The 20,010-nt window shown below is 34.1% G+C and overlaps 1 protein-coding gene across 1 annotated transcript in view; it reads right to left on the reverse strand.

The window, feature by feature from the left end:
* Gbe1 (1,4-alpha-glucan branching enzyme 1) overlaps positions 1–20,010 on the reverse strand; it is a 268,536-nt gene that overhangs the window by 29,680 nt on the left and 218,846 nt on the right. The window contains exons 13-14 of the mRNA XM_076867808.2: positions 4,340–4,524; positions 2,695–2,827 (exon numbers count right to left, since the gene is read on the reverse strand). Coding sequence (XP_076723923.1) covers positions 2,695–2,827; positions 4,340–4,524 — 318 coding nt within the window. The remainder of the gene's footprint in view (positions 1–2,694; positions 2,828–4,339; positions 4,525–20,010) is intronic.

The raw sequence follows: 20,010 nt of genomic DNA on the forward strand, positions 1-20,010 counted from the left end.
AATTACATAATTAAGAGAATACTTCTAATCTCTCTCTCTTCATGAAAGCTCTCTTACAAACTGGTCCATGAGAACTTTACTTAAAGCATGCATTCTTATCAAGTAGTTCCCTAGTTCAAAAACCTTCAGCAACTCACAATAAAACCATAGAAAAAGGCTAAACTAATTAACAGGGCATAAAAATCTTCTGAGATCTCAATCTATGTTTTCAGCTTTATCTGTTAGTACTTCTTTTTATAGTCATTATTATTCAAGCTACCACTGTACTATACATTATCTAAGGATTTTTTATGTTTCCAATTACTGGAATGGCCTTCCTCAGTTTTTTCCTAATATGTTATTGCCCATTTCTCAAAATCTAGGCTTAAAGGTCTTTTATTCAATATGAAGTTTTCCCTCTTTCTATTCTTCCTTATCCTTATCCTCTGTTCTCTCATGGGACAACTTGCTCCCTTACCATTTACTGCATTAGCCTTACATCAAAGTTTAGTTTTACATATCTTTTCTACTTAGAATCAAAGACCGGGAATGGGGTTGTGGCTCAACAGTAGAGCGCTTGCCTCTCACATGTGAGACCCTGGGTTCAATCCTTAGCACTACGTAAAAATAAATAAGTGAAATAAAGGTATTGTGTCCAAAAACATTAAAAAAAAAAAGAATCAAGGAGATTTCAAGAAGATGACAACAAAGACTGCAGTAGATAGAAAATAATCTGCTAATGCATTCTGATTTGATTACCTTACTATATAATATATAAAGTAGATATACAGGTATAGAAGGATTTGGTCTAGGGGTTACTTATAGTCTCAAAATCAGAAAGGTCTTGTACCAGTTGCTGTACTTTCAGTATTTGTTTTCATTTCTTCATGGAGATGATGATAACATTTTCTTCTCAGAATAGCCCAGCAGTTTTCTAGTGTGGGTAACCTCATCACATTGATTTCTTTGAATACACAGGAGACAGATAACTGAATATTCTGTGTTAAATGGAACAAATTTACTCAATCAGTGAGGGCTACAGCCTTCTCTCCTAAATGCTTTCATGTCATGGGGGCCAGTGATTGACTAGGTGGGGAGAGAGTGGAGAACAATCTCCCTGTACCCTAATGTCTCTGGGTGGCATGGGGTAGCAGCAGATGCTACAAGCTACTCACTGCACAGCACTGGCCCTTTCCTTCCTTCTGCCTGGGTGTCCTCTCTACCAATGGGTTCACTTTGTGAAGTTCAGAGATAATTCTTGATTAAGTAACTCATGGGGTAACATTCTCATTCCCAGAGATTTTTGCAGAATGTAAGACTCAATACTGGTCAGTGAATTGTGAAAGGGAATTTTCTAGAGAAGTGACTTCATTCTTGAAAAGATACACAAAGCACAAACCATGTTTTCTAGAGTCTGAAGGTAGTATACTTAAATCCCTGGCTCCTATCTTACAATAGGGTGCCATCTTTTGAACACTGTTGACTCTCTGAGGGCTGGAAGGCAGAAAGAATGAACCAGGTATTCTGATAGTATCACAGTGCTGGGGTCACTCTAATTTAGAACTTTCATTGTGTGAGAAATATATTTCCTGTTTTGTTTAAACTAGTTGAACAGAGGGTTTCTCTTAGTGTCCCTGGAGAACCATACAGGATTTCATGTCTGTGTCAGGCATCTTGTGCAGGTGGCAGATGCTAATCCTCATTAGGGGTTTAGGGCTAAGCAAATTATTTTTTGTGCTGATTTGTTGCTAAGATCTAAATCTCTAACTGTAGATCTAAGTAACTGTCAATATATCTTTAAAATGCACTGCACTTTGCCTTTGCAACAATATCAAATTTGAAGTTACTGATGTGTATTGTATTCACTATTTAAATGCTCTATGAGGGCAGTTTATCTGCCAGGAATATTCCTATACTTATGGTATCTAGAACAGGGCTGGCACATGGGTGTTCAGTATAAAGATTCTCAGTAATGTTTATGAAGTGCATGGAAGAATGGAAAAATGAATATAGAAAGAATATCAAAAACATTCTGCTTTATCTGTTCCCAATACTGCCATTGTCCTGCCTCCTTACCAATTCTAGACAGAAAAAGAGAAAGAAATATATCTCTATAGCTGCTGTCTGCTCTTTCAAACTTGGTGGAGAAACAAAAAGGAGATGATTCTCAGAACCAATGTAGAAAATATTTTCATAAAGGAAAAACTCCAAACCAGGCACAGTGGTACATGCCTATAATCCCAGCAGCTTGGGAGGCTGAGGCAGGAGGATTGAAAGTTCAAAGCCAGCCTCAGTAAAAGTGAGGCGCTAAGAAACTAAGTGAGACCCTATCTCTACATAAAAATAAGAAATAGGACTGGGGATGTGGCTTAATGGTCAAGTGCCCCTGAGTTCAATCCTTGGTACCACCCCCCCACACAGAAAAAAGAAAAACTCCAATCAATTGTTTTTTATATTGCTTATTAAAACAAAAAAAATACTTTAAAATTATTCAGAACCAAATGTTTTTAAAGGCTGAAGGAAGGTCAGGAATAATTTAGTGTAACTCAGCTAAGCAAAGATTTATCGAATAACTCTCTCAAGTGCTCCTTTTGCCCTTGAGGAAACTGAAAGTTCCTGTGATCAGTATTAGTCTTCTTATATACTGAAACAAAACAAAACAAAACAAAAAACAACTAAATCCAAATGACCATATTCACCGGTAAAAAAAAGGATATTTTCCTGGTAATGCTGTTCCAACTCGGTAATCAGTGTAGCTCTTGTTTGGGTGGAAGTTGAAAATAAAAAGAAGACCTGCTCTCTCAAAAGCTATAATCTTGTTTCCCTCGTGCTTTTCACTCACAAAGGCCTGCAAGAATTAACATGTTACATTTAAAAGACACCTAGATGTTGCCACTTTTATTTATAAAAAAATTTTTCTTTCCTAATAATCTTATCAATTATTAAGTCAAAGATGAAAATTCTAGAACTGTATATTTTTTGAATGTTTAAAATTTTCACAAGCTACTTAGCAACTCCTAGCAAAAAAACAAAAGAGGATTAGGATTACAGCTTAGGTTTTAAGTAGAAACATGGCACATGAACTCCATTTAAAGTATTTATAAGTGCATTTGAAGACTTTTGTGTTAGTTCCCAGATGAATGTGGTAAGGTACATAAAATCGCTTTTCAAAATTTATTACTATAACATTATCTATTTATTATTATCTATTAATTATTATAAAATTATCTACAGTATCTATTATAGTTATCTCCCAAATTTTACATTTTTACACAACTTTGACAGATTCAGTGGCAACCTGTAGTACAATGCTTTGTATTTTTGTTAATGAAAAGGTCTGAAAGTAAATTAAATCTGTAAACTCCCTTATTTTATGCATCATGTATTTACAGTTGGCAGCCAGAGTTTCTGCTTTTTGAACACTACCTTCTGCCCAACCTCAGCTTTGAGAGGACTTTATTGCCATGCATATTGGTAATTTAGAATGTGAACTAAGGCTCTAGAGTAAAGAGTGTGCCTTTTGGTATTCAACATTGTTCCTACTGAAAAGGAGCATCATTTTGCTTTCTCTTCTGGAAACAGCATTACTAATAAATGTGATAAGGGCATCCGTGTCATGTAGCCAATCTTACTGAATATATAAGTGCCTTTGTTCAGCCATTAACAAAAAGAATCATGGACACCAAAGTAAAAACACATCAACAGTAATTTCAAACAGCACTAATATAAAGTAAGTGGATTATAACTAACACATACTATATGCTAATTTTTGCAAGGAAAAAAAAGCCTGTATAAAATTTGCACCTGTTAATTACATTTTCTAAATCTTATTGAAAACTGAGACTTTAATTCCAGAGGAGAGTGAGGCTCATGAAAAATACAAAACAGCACACAGGTATAATGGCATCTATTGAAATGACAAGTTAGAGACCAGTAAAGAGGAGGAAAAAAAGAATAAAGAAATCTACATGTTTTCAAAGTAGTTTCTTTATGACAGCATAATTATTTATATAAAGAAAAACAGTCAAAACAATTAAGATGTTTCCACAGCAATTTTCAAAGTGGGTTCCATGCAGAGCTTTTGTCATCTATTTTAACCAACTGAAATAAAAATTACTAAATTTAAACAACAACCACCACCTAACCAGGAAAGTAAGCAGGACATTATGTTTAAGATTTTCATTATCTATTGGAGAGATTTCAGTGACATGTTTTGACAACCTGAAGTATGTCACAGGGCACTACACACTGAATAACAAAGTGCTGTTTAGAAGATCCGCATATAGATTTAAATTGATTGCCATTCTAAGCATGTATAGCAATGGTGACTAAAACATCACATTTAGAGTAAAGCACTTACCTGTGGAGCTGAAAGCCAACCACATCTTTCTTCCAATCTATTCATATCCCTGTCAAAATTATTTAGGAATTTATAGCGAAGAAGGTCATCATCGGTTAAATGAAACTGCCTTCTGGCATAATGGTAACTCTCATTATTTCCTTTCCTTGGGAAGTCTAACCATTCAGGATGCCCAAATTCATTACCTGTATATGAAAAAAAAAAAAGTAAATATAACTTACTAATATTAGCATTTCTTACTAAGATAATTACATAATTACATGTTTTTAAAGACAGTTTAGGTTATACGTGACTATCACTGAACCCAGTAAATGATGTACTGATCTGAATAAAAAACAGCATGATCTAGAGCAAAAAATACCACTTTTGTACTCTAAAGCCCAGGGTCCAGCTTTAGCTTCGACACTCATTACTAGCTACACATTTCAGTTTCCTCATGCACAAACGAAAGCAACTATATCCAGTACACTTATTTCATCTCTGAAATAATCTAGGGGATCCCAGAGGAATTTGTGAAATCTCTATATCTGTAATCTCAGAAATCTGTACAATGCTTTACAATTTTCAAAGGCTTTATATTTACATTATATTTTGATCCTCAAAGGATCTATTATATTCATTTCTAGATGAGAAATCCTAAGCTCTGGGCAGTTGAGAGATTTGTCTAACCTCACACAGAAAATACAAAGTTGAAAAGAGTCATTAAAATTTACTTTTTCTAATTAAAATCAGTAGATGTTTCTTTCTTTCTCTCATCATCCCCCTTTTGCAGTCCTAGGAACTGAATGCAGGACCTCATGCATGCACTCTCCCACTAAACTATATCCTCAGCTGTATTTTGGATTTTATTTTGAAACAGGGTGTTGTTAAGTTGCCCACACTGATCTCAAACTTGGATTTTGCCTCAGCCTCAGTCTCCAGAGTAGCTGAAATTACAAGCATATACCACAAGACTCAGCTAACATACACAGATTTTTTTTTTTAACCATAACACATTAGGCAAGTTTATTGTAAATTTGGGGTTCAACAGAAATCCAAGACATTACTTGATTATTTTTCTTTTTTTCAGAGAAAAAATTTGTTACAATTAGATGTACATCGTTAGTTTCAAATGTGCTTGTGTGTGTGTGTGTGTGTAGCTTGGAAAATTCTGTTGGGAATCCATTTTGTATTATTCCTCATTATGTAATAAGAAGTATAAATTCAATAAATTTTAAAATATAATAATATGCACATAGATGCATAGTATGACAAAGGAAAGAACCAAATTTCCCACTCTGTGAGTCTATATTCACTTTCAGCTACTTTAAATCAACCCAAGGAATGTCCCTCTGCCACATTTAAGAGTCTTGCCTGGGTCTGGTGCCTGATTCACATCAGTCCAAGGTATACCCCACAGCATAGCTTGCTCCATCAACCCCTCAACTGGCAAAATAATGTAATTCATAATTATAGCCAGAAAGCCTTCTTTACTGTGAATGCACTTCCTGGGTGGTAACTGTAAGCAAGTTCAGCCAAAGGAAGGGGTCCCTAAGGACATGCCATGTAAGTGTTCGTCTTCCCTATGTTCCCTTCCCCACTGTTCTGTCTTTGCTTCTGACTGCCATGATGGGAAAAGCTTTCTTCAACAATGTCCTTACCCAGTTGAGGGGCTGGGCCATATGATCTCTGGCCTAACGCAACAGGGTCTGCTATCCAGGGACTGAGACTTTTGAAATTGTGAGTCCCCAAATTAACTTTCCTTCCTCTGTGGTGTTCTTATTAGGTATTTGGTCACAGTGATACAACTATAGAGAGTAACATACCAACAAATAGATTCAGGCTTTCTATAGGCAAAATACATTTAATTTAGTATGGCCATGGATTTCTGGGTTGATTCCAATATTAATAAGCAATAGACTTTTTCCTGATGAGAGCATCACATCATATTCTCATGTTCACAAAATAAATAGCAACAGATGTCTGATGTCAGCCTATTAGGTTGCAGGCACTATTTGTAAGCATTGTACATAATTAACTCTTTCCATCTTCAACAACTCTGTGAGGTAGTTACTATTATTGCCCCAATGTGAGATATAGAAAGGTGACACAGTGATTAAATAGTTGGGCCTATGAATCCAACCAGTCTGCTTTTTAACAGCCTAATACCTTATTACTCAGAAGTAAATGCTGTGGAAATAGAGAACCAAAAACCAACAACCTTTCATATATGGCGGAGAATTCCAAGCTAATGGAATGACATTGCACTAATGGATTAGAGTCAGAGATGAGATGCAGTGAGGAGTTTGAATTAACCCCCCAAAATAGGGTCTGTGGTAAAAAGAGGCAATACATTCAGGATGAGATGAGATTAGAATGAGTGTTACAAACTACGGATCTCACGTTGTAGGGAACAGGGAACCAAAAGTATTGGCAAGTGGAGGACTGAGAAGTTTAGCATGTTTATTATTAAAATGCCTGCTGCAGTTTGGAAAAAGAGACTGGATATTGGAAAAATTTGAATGGTAGAAAAACTAGAATGGAATCTAAAGTATAAGACAACAGAGGATGAGGAAAAAGGAGATTGAAGAAAAAATATCAATTCAAATAGCATTTCTGAGATGGAAAGAACAAGATGACTAACTGAGTGGAGGTTATAAGAAAAAAAAAATACCTGAATGCTATTTTAAAGTTTCAAGTTCAGGAGACTGGGTAATGACAGCTCTAACTGCATTAGAAGAAAATGGTGACAGATAGTTTGGGGTAAGAAGATGATGATAAATTCAATTTTAGGCATGCTAAATTTAAGACTTGAAGGATTTGCAGGCATTCATGGATTTAGAGTAAGAGAGATAAAAATGTGGTACTGAAATTCAGGAAGAGAAATGCAGGTGGGAATAAAAATAATTTGTAAAACCTCAATAAGCAAACATAATTGCAGCCAGTAGAGGAAGAAGAGCCACAGGCAGCATCTTAAGAACCTGCAGGCAGAGAAGAACTGTGAGGGGGGATTGAAGAGCAACTGTTAGCAAGGTAAGATAAGGAAAGCATTAGAAGTAGTGTAAACTGCTGAAAAAAAAAATAGAAAAGGAAAACATAACAACTTGCTCTTATCATACTTTTGGAGTAGGAATAAGATGCTATAGAGATGTGCTTTCCAATTTATATTATGCTCCAGAATAAGCAAGGAGTCATATTAAAAGTTTTCATTCCTGGTCATGCTAATTCATTAACTCTGGGGAATGTCTCAAGCAGAAGACTACACTTTTATCAATTTCCCTATAATATTTGGAAAGTATGTGGGCTAAAAAACTTACCCTGAAAAAATAGAAGTATATAAATATGAAAGTCCTTTATACAATAATTATGCTATAAAATTTAATTATATGTGACGTGAATTTAGATAATGTAATATCTCAAGAGTTTAGTTTCTTCATCTGTAAAACAGGATGACATGTTTTATAAAGCTTTTTCTCAAATTCAAAGAAGACAATGTGAGGTGCTTTGCACAGATCTGGCAGCTACATGCTTTCAATGTATGGCAGCTCTTATGTTACACACTTCGATGACTAAAGTTACTAGAAAAAAGGCACAAAACATGAGTTACATTAGGGCTAAAATTTCTGACTCTTCTGAGCAGAGAACTAGCCATCCCTACTCTGCAGCAGATATCAAGTCACCAGTAGCAATCAAAATGACAGCAATTTGGCTATTTTTCACTTGTTATTATATAATAAATATAGTTATAGACATACTATTTTTTAAAGTACAATTAAAAACATACACCACAGTCTGAAATCCTACCAAATAGTCACTGTTTCTCTTTTGGTAAATGTCTTATTTATTGCCATTTATATCTATATTTATACATATCTAACTATATTGATATCTATATACTTCTATTTACTATCTGCCTACAGCTTGTTTTTGAACAAAAGTAGATTTATATTATATAGTATTTTTAATTTGAATATCAGAATGTTCCATGTCCATAAATATGTATCTCCATGATGGTATTCTATTATGTGCACACAATACTATTTTATTTGACATATCACATTAAGTTAGTCATTTTTTCTAGTGTTTTAATCTAACAAAAAATAACCAATCTTACAAGTTTACATTTCTACACTGTTTATTATTTCCCTAACATAAACAAAATAAGTAAAATATCTCCTCAAAAGGTAAATAGCAGATATGATTATAACAGAAAACATTTCCCATGTTTTAAACATTATTAATTATTTAAAGACATAGGGAAAGTTGACCAATTGCTCCTGAAAACAGTATTTACAAATTATATTCCTTAATTTATATGTCTAAGTTTCTACTCTGATTTTATTTTTCATTATTTAAATTGAAGACTTCATTTTAGGTTCCTCTGCGATATATCAATTTTAAATATCAATTTAACTTTCCAATTCTGAATCAAAAAGTATTAAATATTAAGAATAAAAATCATTTCATAAGGCCATGCACATGCAAAATATTAGAAAAAGATAAATTAGGAAAACCCACTTAAATTTTTGTATGTATTTTAACTTTCCTTCACTTATCCTGTTCGAATATAAATTCACTTCCTTATATAATATCTTAATGTGTACATATTATGTAATATGAAATTAAATTTGTAAGTAAGGAAAATAGAACTTATTTTGTAACTTGTTTATGATGTGGTGAAACTTTTTATTAAGAAAATTATTTATTAATTTCTATTAGTCTCATTTAAAATTCCTAAGAATCTAACTGGCAAGAACTCTTTTTAAACTTAAAGATATAGAAAGTCACATATAACAAGAAAAGATAGAAAAATTATATCATTGATGGCAAACAAAACATTCTACAGGGTGGCTTTTGAATGTTATTTCTGTTGTAAATGAGCTGACAAGAGGCAAATTAAGTTTAATGTAGACAAACACAACATTAAATTTCATTTTTGGTTCAAAACCGTAAACACAAGCATAAAATAAATGGAAGCAAATCACAGAAAGACTTTCAAAGTGACCTTGGGATAATAGAGAACCATTCTCAGTCTGAACAGAATACTGGGAAAGGCCTGTTAGTATCTTATACTACTAGCTCACAGCTCACAAATCTAACGAAGAAAAATACTGTCATTAAAAAAAGTTAAAAATGTTCTTCTCAGCTGTGGTCTACAAATTACTTATTAAATGTGGCAAGACTTGAGACAGTACAGAAGGAATATAGCCACCCAAATGAACATATAACTAAGGGTGCTATACATAAAAATGGATCAGAAATCTAAATTTATTCAAGTGATGGCCAAAAAGATAATTGATTTGTTTTAGTACAGATAACTTGGTGGAATAGGAACAACATGACCTGAATCAGCATTTGAATTTAGCCAAATTTTGAAATATCCATATATTTAAACTATACATATATTTGTGAGTTACAAAAAAAGTATATATGTGCACATTTAACACACACACATACACATCACACACACACACACACACACAGATATACAAATGTTTTCCTCAATGAATGAAAGAGGCATCCATAACCTGGGATTAACACATGTCTAGTTTTTCCCTGGAATTTCCAGGAAAACGTCACATGTTTTTTCTTATGTGCATTTTTCTGAGGTGGCAATGTTTTCTTCAGATACTCTAGGTATCTGTTTGTGAAAGAACCATTTACTGTATAAGAAAGTCAGGGATTAGAAGGTTAGGTCCCAAGTAAGAATCTTTAAGTAATATAAAAAACTGAGACAATTTTGAGGGAAGCATTTTAAAAACCTTTGGTTGGTTTATTCAATAGACAAGAGGCTTAGAAAAGTCACATTTGAACTAACACAGGAGCAGTGACTGTGACACTTGAGAACAATGCTTCTAAGTCCAAAACATGCATTACAAGAAACTAGGCAATAACCATCAAAGCATGATTTTCTGCTCATTAAATTATGATTATGATCAGTAATGTAAAAACATTGAATGCTACTCAATTCAAAATGAAGGGAAGATAGCAATTTTTGAGCTGTCTCTTGGGGCATTTTGCAAGAAAATTCACAGTTCATACCATGATTCATTGCATTCAATATAGTAATAGACCTGAGTGCTTCCATAAATAAGAAGGCTGAAAACTTTGGCTAAACAAGTTCAAAACAAAATCAGGGAAGCAGGTGAATAACACTGTTATGGTTAAATAATAACTCCAGAAAATTCTGCTAAGTTCCTGCTCCTCTTTTCCATGTACACATAGCCCCATTTATTTCTGGTTAATTGTGAAAAACCTCTCAGTGAAAAATTCCTACTGGGACTCCTTTTCCTGTAATTAATTTTTTGCTGTTTGATGTAAAGGTCCAAACTATAAATTGACAAGAAGCCAGCTGGTACAGTGATGAAATTCAAGACAATATAACTAATGAAAAAGCTCCAGCTCTGTTAGCTGAACATTTTGATTAGCAGGTTTGTGTGTTTTGTTTCTCTAAAGTGTAATGCATACTAATTTTACCTAGGAATTAATTAAAGTCTATCACAGTCTCCATGGTGCAGATGCTATGTAACTCTTGGTTGTTCCCAAGTTTATATACATGAAAATAACATATAGTCCTAAGGAGAATATAAAAACCTTCAACTCCTATTCTGCTTAATTGTCCTGAAGACTAACTTTTAAAGGGAAGCATCCATCTTAAATTAAAATGCTTTGGATTTCTCAGGGTCTTCAGTGAGCACATAAGTCACCAAAGCATAGAACACAGTAATACATGCTTTTCCACATTAGGACCTGTGATTTTGTTAATCAGAAAAATAAACTGAAAAGCATCAACCTCTTCCTTTAATATTAACTGATAAATATGGTTATGGACAAGGTCCACATCTTATATTTCCTTTTAATCCTCCACAGTAAGCTCCAGTGTACTGAACCTAAAATAGGAACTCAAATACTTTGTAAGGTTTGATTTTTTCCTCTAAAATTATTAAAGGTATAACATAATTTTATAGAGGCACAGAAACAAAATAGAATTATCATAACCAGAGGATGAGATACAGAAGGTCATGCTGGAGGAGGCAACAGACTGAAATCAACAGTGCTCAGCAGAACAGGGATTTACCTTCACAGCCTATCAGAGCCTCCCTCCTGCCCCCACATGGTGGATAGAACTCGTTTGTGTACACATGTACACATATGCACACACAGACACATGCACACACATACAGAATTGGCCCTCCATTCCACATGGATTCTGTGAAATCCATGGATGGGTTCTGCATCCGTGGATTCAACCAACTGCAGATTGAAAATATTTGAAGAAGGTTTCAAAAGGCAAAACCAGAATTTGTCACAACAAAGCTCCATGCTGAATCCTTACAAAAGAAGTGATATATAGGCATACCCTGCTATAGCCTCCCACCATCTCATTAATCTCTTTGTTCTGTCTCCTGCCCTCATGGAAGAGCATTGTTGGGCTCGAATCTCATTTATGTACTATCTACTTAAGCCTACAATGGTTGCATTTGTATTGAATATATATGGTCTTCTACTTCTTATCATGATTCCATAGACAATAAAGTGTAACAACTATTTACATAGACTTTACACTGTATTTGGCATTATAAGTAATCTAGAGAAGATTCTAAATATATAGAGGCTACTTGCAAATACTACACCATTTACATAAGATACTTGAGCATCTTTGGATTTTGGTTTTCTGGCAAAGTTGGGGGCCTTGGAACCAATTATATGCAGGAGATAATAAAAAAGAAACAACAAAAAAATCTTTAAGCCCTATTTCTGTTAAGTGTACCAAAGATGAACTATTTGACAAATGAGAGCAGATAAATTACTTCAGTTGTCTATTTCTCAGATGCTAGATTGCATGTTCTCAATGCCATGCCAAAAGAAGACAAAATTTCAGATGTTCATGTTGTTATGTAATTCTTGATCTATATGTGATGTTTTTGGCATATTTTTATTTAAAATAAGCAATCAAATATATCAAAAGGATAAAGCAGTGAATAAAAATAAATTAAGAATGAGTACTATTTTTATGCAAACAATGTTCTATAAGCTAGATATTATTTTTATACAACATGTTTACCTTTTTTTTAAAAAAAGTTTTTATTAGTGCATTATATTTTTACATGGTAATGGGGTTCATTTTGACATTATCATACATGTATGGTATATAACTTGCATTTCAGTTCCCAGTACTTCCTCTTTCCCTCCTCCTGTTTCTCTTCCTCCACTCTACTGGTCTCCCAACTATTTATTTATTGTTTTTTTTTTTTAAATTGATGCTTTATAGATACACATAAAGGTAAAGTTCCCAGTGGTACATACAAATATGTACATAGCATTTTTCAGTCAATTTCATTCTATTTCCTCCTATTTCTCAGTCCCCTTTATTCGATTCCTCTATCCCACTGATATCCCCCCATTTTCATGGGATCCTACTTGCTTTTTTCCCCTTATTTTGTTTTTGCTTTCATGTATGAGAGAAAACACTCAATTCTTGACCTTCTGAGTCTGGCTTATGTCACTTAGCATGATATTCTTCACTTTCACCCATTTATAAGCAAATGCCATAATTTCATTCTTCTTTATGACTGAGTAAAATTCTATTGAGTATACACAACACATTTTCTTTATCCATTCATCTATTGACACACACCTGGATGTTGCTGCTGCTGCTGCTGCTGCTGTTGTTGTTGTTGTTGTTATTATTATTATTATTATTATTATTATTATTATTTTGGTACTGGGGATGGAACCCAGGGGGCACTACATCACTGATCTATATCACCAATCCATTTTAGTTTTTATTTTCACTGGATCTCACTAAGTTGCTTAGGGCCTTGCTAAGTTGCTGAGGCTGTCTTTGAACTTGTGATCCTCCTGTCTCAGCAGAACTCCCAAGTTGCTGGGATTACACATGTGTGCCACCATGCTCAGCCTGGAGGTTATCTTTTACTAGGATACACAGCAAGACTTTTGTCATTCATCCTGAAGTCATATTCTATGTTGCATGTAGCAAGAGAGTCAAAATACACTTTTGAGGAAAATAAACCACACAAAGGAAAAGATGGTGGTGAGGGTAAAGAAGTTATTTTATGAAATTTTATCTGAAGTCAGAATTTTTAAGTAAGCTAAATTTTTAAGCAAGTAAGTTAAAAATGTCTTAGAAAATCATTTGCTCGTGGACAACCTTTAAAAAAATGTGAAAATATTTGCTGTGAATAGGGCACCAACTAAGACTTCATAAGTTCTTAGGTGGCAAAAACATGGCATGAAAACAGGAATGTGAAAAGGAGGAATAAACTGGCTGACTACGACACTGATCATACACATATGGTTTTGTGGCCACTATAACTTTAGGTTTAGACTCAAAGGTTTAGAAGTGGAGTCTGTTATTTTCCATAATTTGTCTACAATTAGGATATACAATCACTAAGGTTCAATTCCTTGTGGCTAAATATACATAGTAAAAGAGATTAACAAATTCCCTGGTTAATCCTGAAAAGCTGAGCAAAGACATGTAAAAGGGAAGAACGCAACCACAGATGAGATGAGGGAATATTAGAAAGAAAATGTTCACTTACATTCTCTATTCTTGATAACTGATATCAGTTTAATTGAATTCTGTCTGCTATTAGTCCCATGCTAGACAAGGGCTTCAGTAAGAATCCATGGTTTTTTTTTTGTTTGTTTGTTTTATTTTTTTTTATTTTTTTTATTGCAGAATCACATCAGTTACACTTCCATTGATTTATATATTGCCATACTAGGGTTTGTTGTATTCTGCTGCCTTTCCTATCCGTTACTACCCCCCTCCCCTCCCCTCCCCTCCCCTCTTCTCTCTCTACCCACTCTACTGCAGTTCATATCTCCCCCTTGTATTATTTTTCCCTTTCCCCTCGCTACCTCTTGTATGTAATTTTGTATAACCCTGAGGGTCTCCTTCCGTTTCCATGCAATTTCCCTTCTCCCTCCCTTTCCCTCCCACCTCTCGTCCCTGTTTAATGTTAATCTTCTTCTCATGCTCTTCATCCCTACTCTGTTCTTAGTTACTCTCCTTATATCAAAGAAGACATTTGGCATTTGTTTTTTAGGGATTGGCTGGCTTCACTCAGCATAATCTGCTCTAATGCCATCCATTTCTCTCCAAATTCTATGATTTTGTCATTTCTTAATGCAGAGTAATACTCCATTGTGTATAAATGCCACATTTTTTTTATCCATTCGTCTATTGAAGGGCATCTAGGTTGGTTCCACAGTCTTGCTATTGTGAATTGTGCTGCTATGAACATCGATGTAGCAGTGTCCCTGTAGCATGCTCTATTTAGGTCTTTAGGGAATAGACCGAGAAGGGGGATAGCTGGGTCAAATGGTGGCTCCATTCCCAACTTTCCAAGAAATCTCCATACTGCTTTCCATATTGGCTGCACCAATTTGCAGTCCCACCAACAATGAACAAGTGTACCCTTTTCCCCACATCCTCGCCAGCACTTGTTGTTGTTTGACTTCATAATGGCTGCCAATCTTACTGGAGTGAGATGGTATCTTAGGGTGGTTTTGATTTGCATTTCTCTGACTGCTAGGGATGGTGAGCATTTTTTCATGTACTTGTTGATTGATTGTATGTCCTCCTCTGAGAAGTGTCTGTTCATGTCTTTGGCCCATTTGTTGATTGGGTTATTTGTTATTAAACCAACTTAAAAACTCAATTAAAAATTAGAATCCATGGTTTTTAAAGGCACACCCTGATGATGCATCTTTCCTAGATTTCCAAAAAAAGACTCCCACTGTCTTTCTTTTCTTCTGTAGTCAGCAATGCTAATTCTTTAGCAGAGAGACTTAAGTATGTGCTTGTAACTTAAGAAAGGACTAGCATTGCATTGCCTTCAGATAATGCTCCCATTGCTCTAAGTTCTGCCAACAGCTAGTTAGCCTTGTTTGCTTCCCTGCCATTGTTTCTTGCTTCTTTTTGAGCAACTGGTGTCAAAAAAAAAAAAGAGAGAAAAAATGTTTCATAGCAGTGTGACAGCATGTGGGGACACTGTGTACTTCTTTTTCCAAAAAGGCAAAAAGTTCTACTTATCTTCATTTTCTTGTTTCAGGCCTTTCCCTTTGCAATGGACAATTCTAAATTTGATTTTTTTTTTTTTAAATGACTACAAAGTCATGAAGTAGCCTATCAACAACTTTGAAGGCTATTAAAAACAAAAGTTCAAAATCACATAAACAGGGTTGGGGATGCAGCTCTATGGTAGAGTGCATACATAAGATGAGCAAGGTTCCAAGTTTGGTTCTTAACTTCACGCTACCCCACCCCCCCAAAATAAAAACACAAAACACATACACAGTCCTACTGTGTTTAAGGTAATGGAATTAAAAGCATCATATACAAATCTCCTACAAAGTTTTGACACAACATAAAATAAACACCACCACCCTACCTTCTGGGTGACCCATAAAAGCTAATTTATTCTTTGCATTGCCTCAAAGGACAAAGTTTGAAGTAAGAGAAACAGTTAAAAGAACCCGGTTATGAAGTGATACAGTCAGGAATTTAAAGGGTGCTGGCTGCATTTACCTTTTGTCATTATCTAACCATTTTGTTACCTAAATTATGCCCTTTGAAAATGCTGATCTCTACAAGGATGAGCAAAATTCTTTACTATTCTTTGAGCATTAAATCCCAATTCACAGACCTGGCTTCAATAAAATCAGATGACATGTCATATTGTGATCATGACCCAAATTGCCTGCTTCTATATCATCCCTACATTTAGGTCTTTGAGTTGTAATGCTTGATTTTTGCTTCTGGAAATTTTGTTCATTCTTTAAAAACCAGGTTAACTATTATCTCCTGAGGCTGAGACATATCTTTCCTGCAATCAGAAAAAACATTTTTTAACTGAATAAACTGCTTTGTAGAAAAGAGACATATCTCTTAACCTCCCTTATACTCTCCATATATAAGTTTCATCCAATGATGTATATAGCATAACTATTAATGTGAATATTCTTTCGAAGAGCTAAATTCAATGGTAGATGAGACTCAAGTTTGTTCCTCTTCCATCTATGAGAGGTTTAGAATGTCGATTGTGACTATGTAGGTAGGGCAGTCTTTAATTTAGTGCTCCTTACTTTGTATAGCAAATCATTTTGTACATGCAAATATGTACTTAAATCAGTCTAGTACAATTGTACCAAAAAACTAAGGAAATGATAATTAAGTAAACTTTCATCCTTCAGACTGTAAAAGGATCTGAATAGTGTAGGAGACTTAAAATGAACTATGCTGTTTTCCAGAAGAAATACTTCTTACATATTCAGTTAATGCAAAATGAATATATACTACTGGGAACTGAACTGAAAATACATACCCTTAAGTCCTGAGCGAGAGATACTGAACAATTATTGTGCACCATAATAACTTGGATTTCACCTCCACTTGGATAATGAGGTGTGGCTCCAGGAGTAGGCAGGCGTCACCCTGCGGGTTTGAGGTACACTCACCTGTTCTTTGTAATCCCACCCCTTTGCCCTTTTGGGGATAGAATGTTCATGGAACCTTCCCTTGTGTGTCCCCTATATAAGAATAAAGAATTCCAGTGGTTATCTCTCTTTCCATGGACCCCTAAGGTAGGAGAGCTATCTGGGATTTTGAAAAGGTACTTCTGTGTGTTTGCAAAGATGCTTTCTTCACTGTTTTCTTAAGTTATTGGAATAATCAGATTTGTGAACCTAGCATAGGTTACCAACTAGGATAGATGGCAATAATATACTACATTTTAAATATAAAGAAAGCTATTCTGAGGTGAATGTAATAAATAGCATGCTTAAAGAGTAAAGAAATATGTAAGAGACTCCAATTATATTAAAAATAACATTAAAAATAAGCACCCAGAATTATAGCATAAGTTAATCTGAGTCCCTCACAAATTGGAATAATTGTATTTAAAAAAATAAAAAAGACATTTTATCAAAAGTTTTCCCCCAACTTCTGGAAACTTCATAAAGGATCATTAAATTTGTCAGGTATTTGGGGGGAGAATGAAACTTTTAACATTCCAAGTGACAGATGTCAAGACTCATGAATATCTAAGTACTCATAACTTGGGAGACATTCTAAACTACCATCCAGTAATATGTATGTACTTTAATGCTCTTCTTGAGATCCATTTAAAAAAATATTGGAATAGTTAAATCACAGAATGGAAACACTAAGTAAGACACCCTTCTTAAATGGCTTATTTAACTATAAACTCTATTGCACAATTTTATGCTTTTACATTATTTTCTGACTATACATTAGTCTACTACCCAGGTAAAGAATAATGTCTACAATAGAAATTAGAAAAAAAAAGTAAAATTAAGTATCATACAATGGGAAAAAAAGGGATATGGGTCAATTTTCAGACAAAATTTTTCATTTACAATATGTAACCTAAAGCTGTGTAAGTTTTTATTAGTGATCTGGTAAGAACATACCTTGATTGAACACTTACTAAATGCAAGTTATCATTCTAACGCTTCACTCACTATTTTAATTTTCAAGTTATTCTTTAAAATAGTTACATTGTAATCCCTGTTTTTCAGATGATTAAGTTAAGGTATAGAAAGATTTGATGACATGTAAATCATACAGCTAGAAAGATAAGAAGTCAGTATTGAAATGCAGACAGTCTGGCTCCAATGCTGAACTACTGGCGATTGATTTACATTGTCTCAAAATGAAAATTATAAACAGGATATTGACCCTGTAGATTGGTAGTAATAAGTGAAATTATGGATTCCAAATAAAGAGTTTAAGTGCAACATATATATGAAATTATGTCAGAGGGTGTTATGAAAAAAAAAAAGTCATGAAGAATAAGGATGTTTTTACTTGATTATTGCATAAACACTAAGGAAAAAAAAACGAGAAACAACCAAAAGGACTCTCAGATTTCAAATGGTTTGTTACAGGAATGTGATAATGACACGTAACAATAACAAGAAGTAATTATTAAGATGATTTCAGTTTAAAATTCAGTAAAAAGAGTGTGTCAAGTTATTGTGGCACACAATAATTATCCAGGTAGAGATCACAGTTTCAACATTTATGTTGGTAGTTATATTTACCTGGGAGTTAACTATATTAAAGAAATATCCAAAGTAGAAAAGTAAATAAACTTTCTCAGAAGGACAGATTATGGAAGTGGTAAAAGGCCAGGGTAACAAACACATGAGGACTATGCATCTTAAAGGAGAAACAAACAAAAAAAAGAAGTCTGTGAAGGATACTGGGAGCCATGGGTAATTAAAAACAAATAATAGAGGGAGAATGAAAACAAAAGGAGGAGTTCAATAGAAACAAGTAGTTGCAAGTTTTGAGGGAGGTAGTACAGAGATCTGCAAGACAGTGATGACCTTGGAGTTTCCCCAATTGTTGAGAGAGTGGAAGAAAAACTGCCAGGGTTTGAGAGGTAAATGAAGTATGAGACAGTGGGGTCAGCACATATAATTACATAATGAAATTTGTCAAAGAAAAGGAAAAATAGATATAATAGTAATTAGCTTTATCGGTTTACAATCTAATTCTCAATTTGTAAAATGTGCATTGTACAACACATTTTCAATAGTTTCTCAGACTAAAAAAAAAGAAAATTTAGGTTATCACTAATATGTATTATAAAGTGCAAAATAAATACTGCTTGGAATAAAGTATTTGTGCCAGAGGTCAAATATAGCAAAATTTCTGTTGAACAGTAAAATTCAAAAATTTAATATTATTATTGGTGAGTTACAATAATCATGTCTATTTTTTTATTTAACTATTAGTCTTCCAGGCAAAATAAGAAATTACTTATGAAAATATTCTGACCCATAAGAAAAAAAGTCTTGTGTGTACCCAAGATAATGTAGGTACAAACTAATTTTAGGAAACAAATCCATGCTGATGCAATAGATTTCAATATATTGGATGTTAATGTATATAATAATTACATTATTTTCTTAGCCAAGAAAATATGTAATTTTCAAAATATACATTTAATAAGTAATATGAAGATATTAGGCCCTTTTCCAATTTAAACATGTGGCCTTAAAATCAACTGATTAAAAATAAATAGGTTTCCTTGTCTCTTGCTCAAAAATTGATGGATGTTGTAGGAAGGAAAATTAGAATTTAACAGTCTCAGTTTTTACCTTAAGTTGTCTGGCCTTTGATGTTATATTTGCTCAGGCAAGTATTGCTCTCTTTTAGTTGAGAGCAGCATATATTGGTAAGAGAAAAAAAAGAAGAAAAGCAAAGAAGAATAAGAGAATTAAGTTGGTAATCATTGGAAACTTTAAATTTTCAAAATAGGAAAATATGTCTTTTAACTTTTATCTCCTTGAGAAATATTTCCAAGAGGACAAGACCTGTCATCAATAATGATATGGTTTGAATGTATGCCCCAAATTCATGTGTTAGAAACATAATCCCCAAGGCATCAGTGTTGAGAGTTAGACATTTATGAGATCATTAGGTTAATACCATTATCAGTACAGTAGGTTCCTAATAAAAGGATTGGCTTGGCCTCCTTCCTGGAACCTTTGGATGAAGACTCTTTTCTTGCCCTTCCCCCTTCCACTATAACACAGCAGAAAAGCCCTCAACAGATGTGGCCCCTGACCTTAGATTTATCATCTACTGGAATTATAAGAAATAAATCTCTGTTCTTGTGGTGTTAAAG

The sequence above is a fragment of the Callospermophilus lateralis genome, chromosome 10, assembly GCF_048772815.1.
Source record: "Callospermophilus lateralis isolate mCalLat2 chromosome 10, mCalLat2.hap1, whole genome shotgun sequence".
NCBI classification, from domain to species: domain Eukaryota; kingdom Metazoa; phylum Chordata; class Mammalia; order Rodentia; family Sciuridae; genus Callospermophilus; species Callospermophilus lateralis.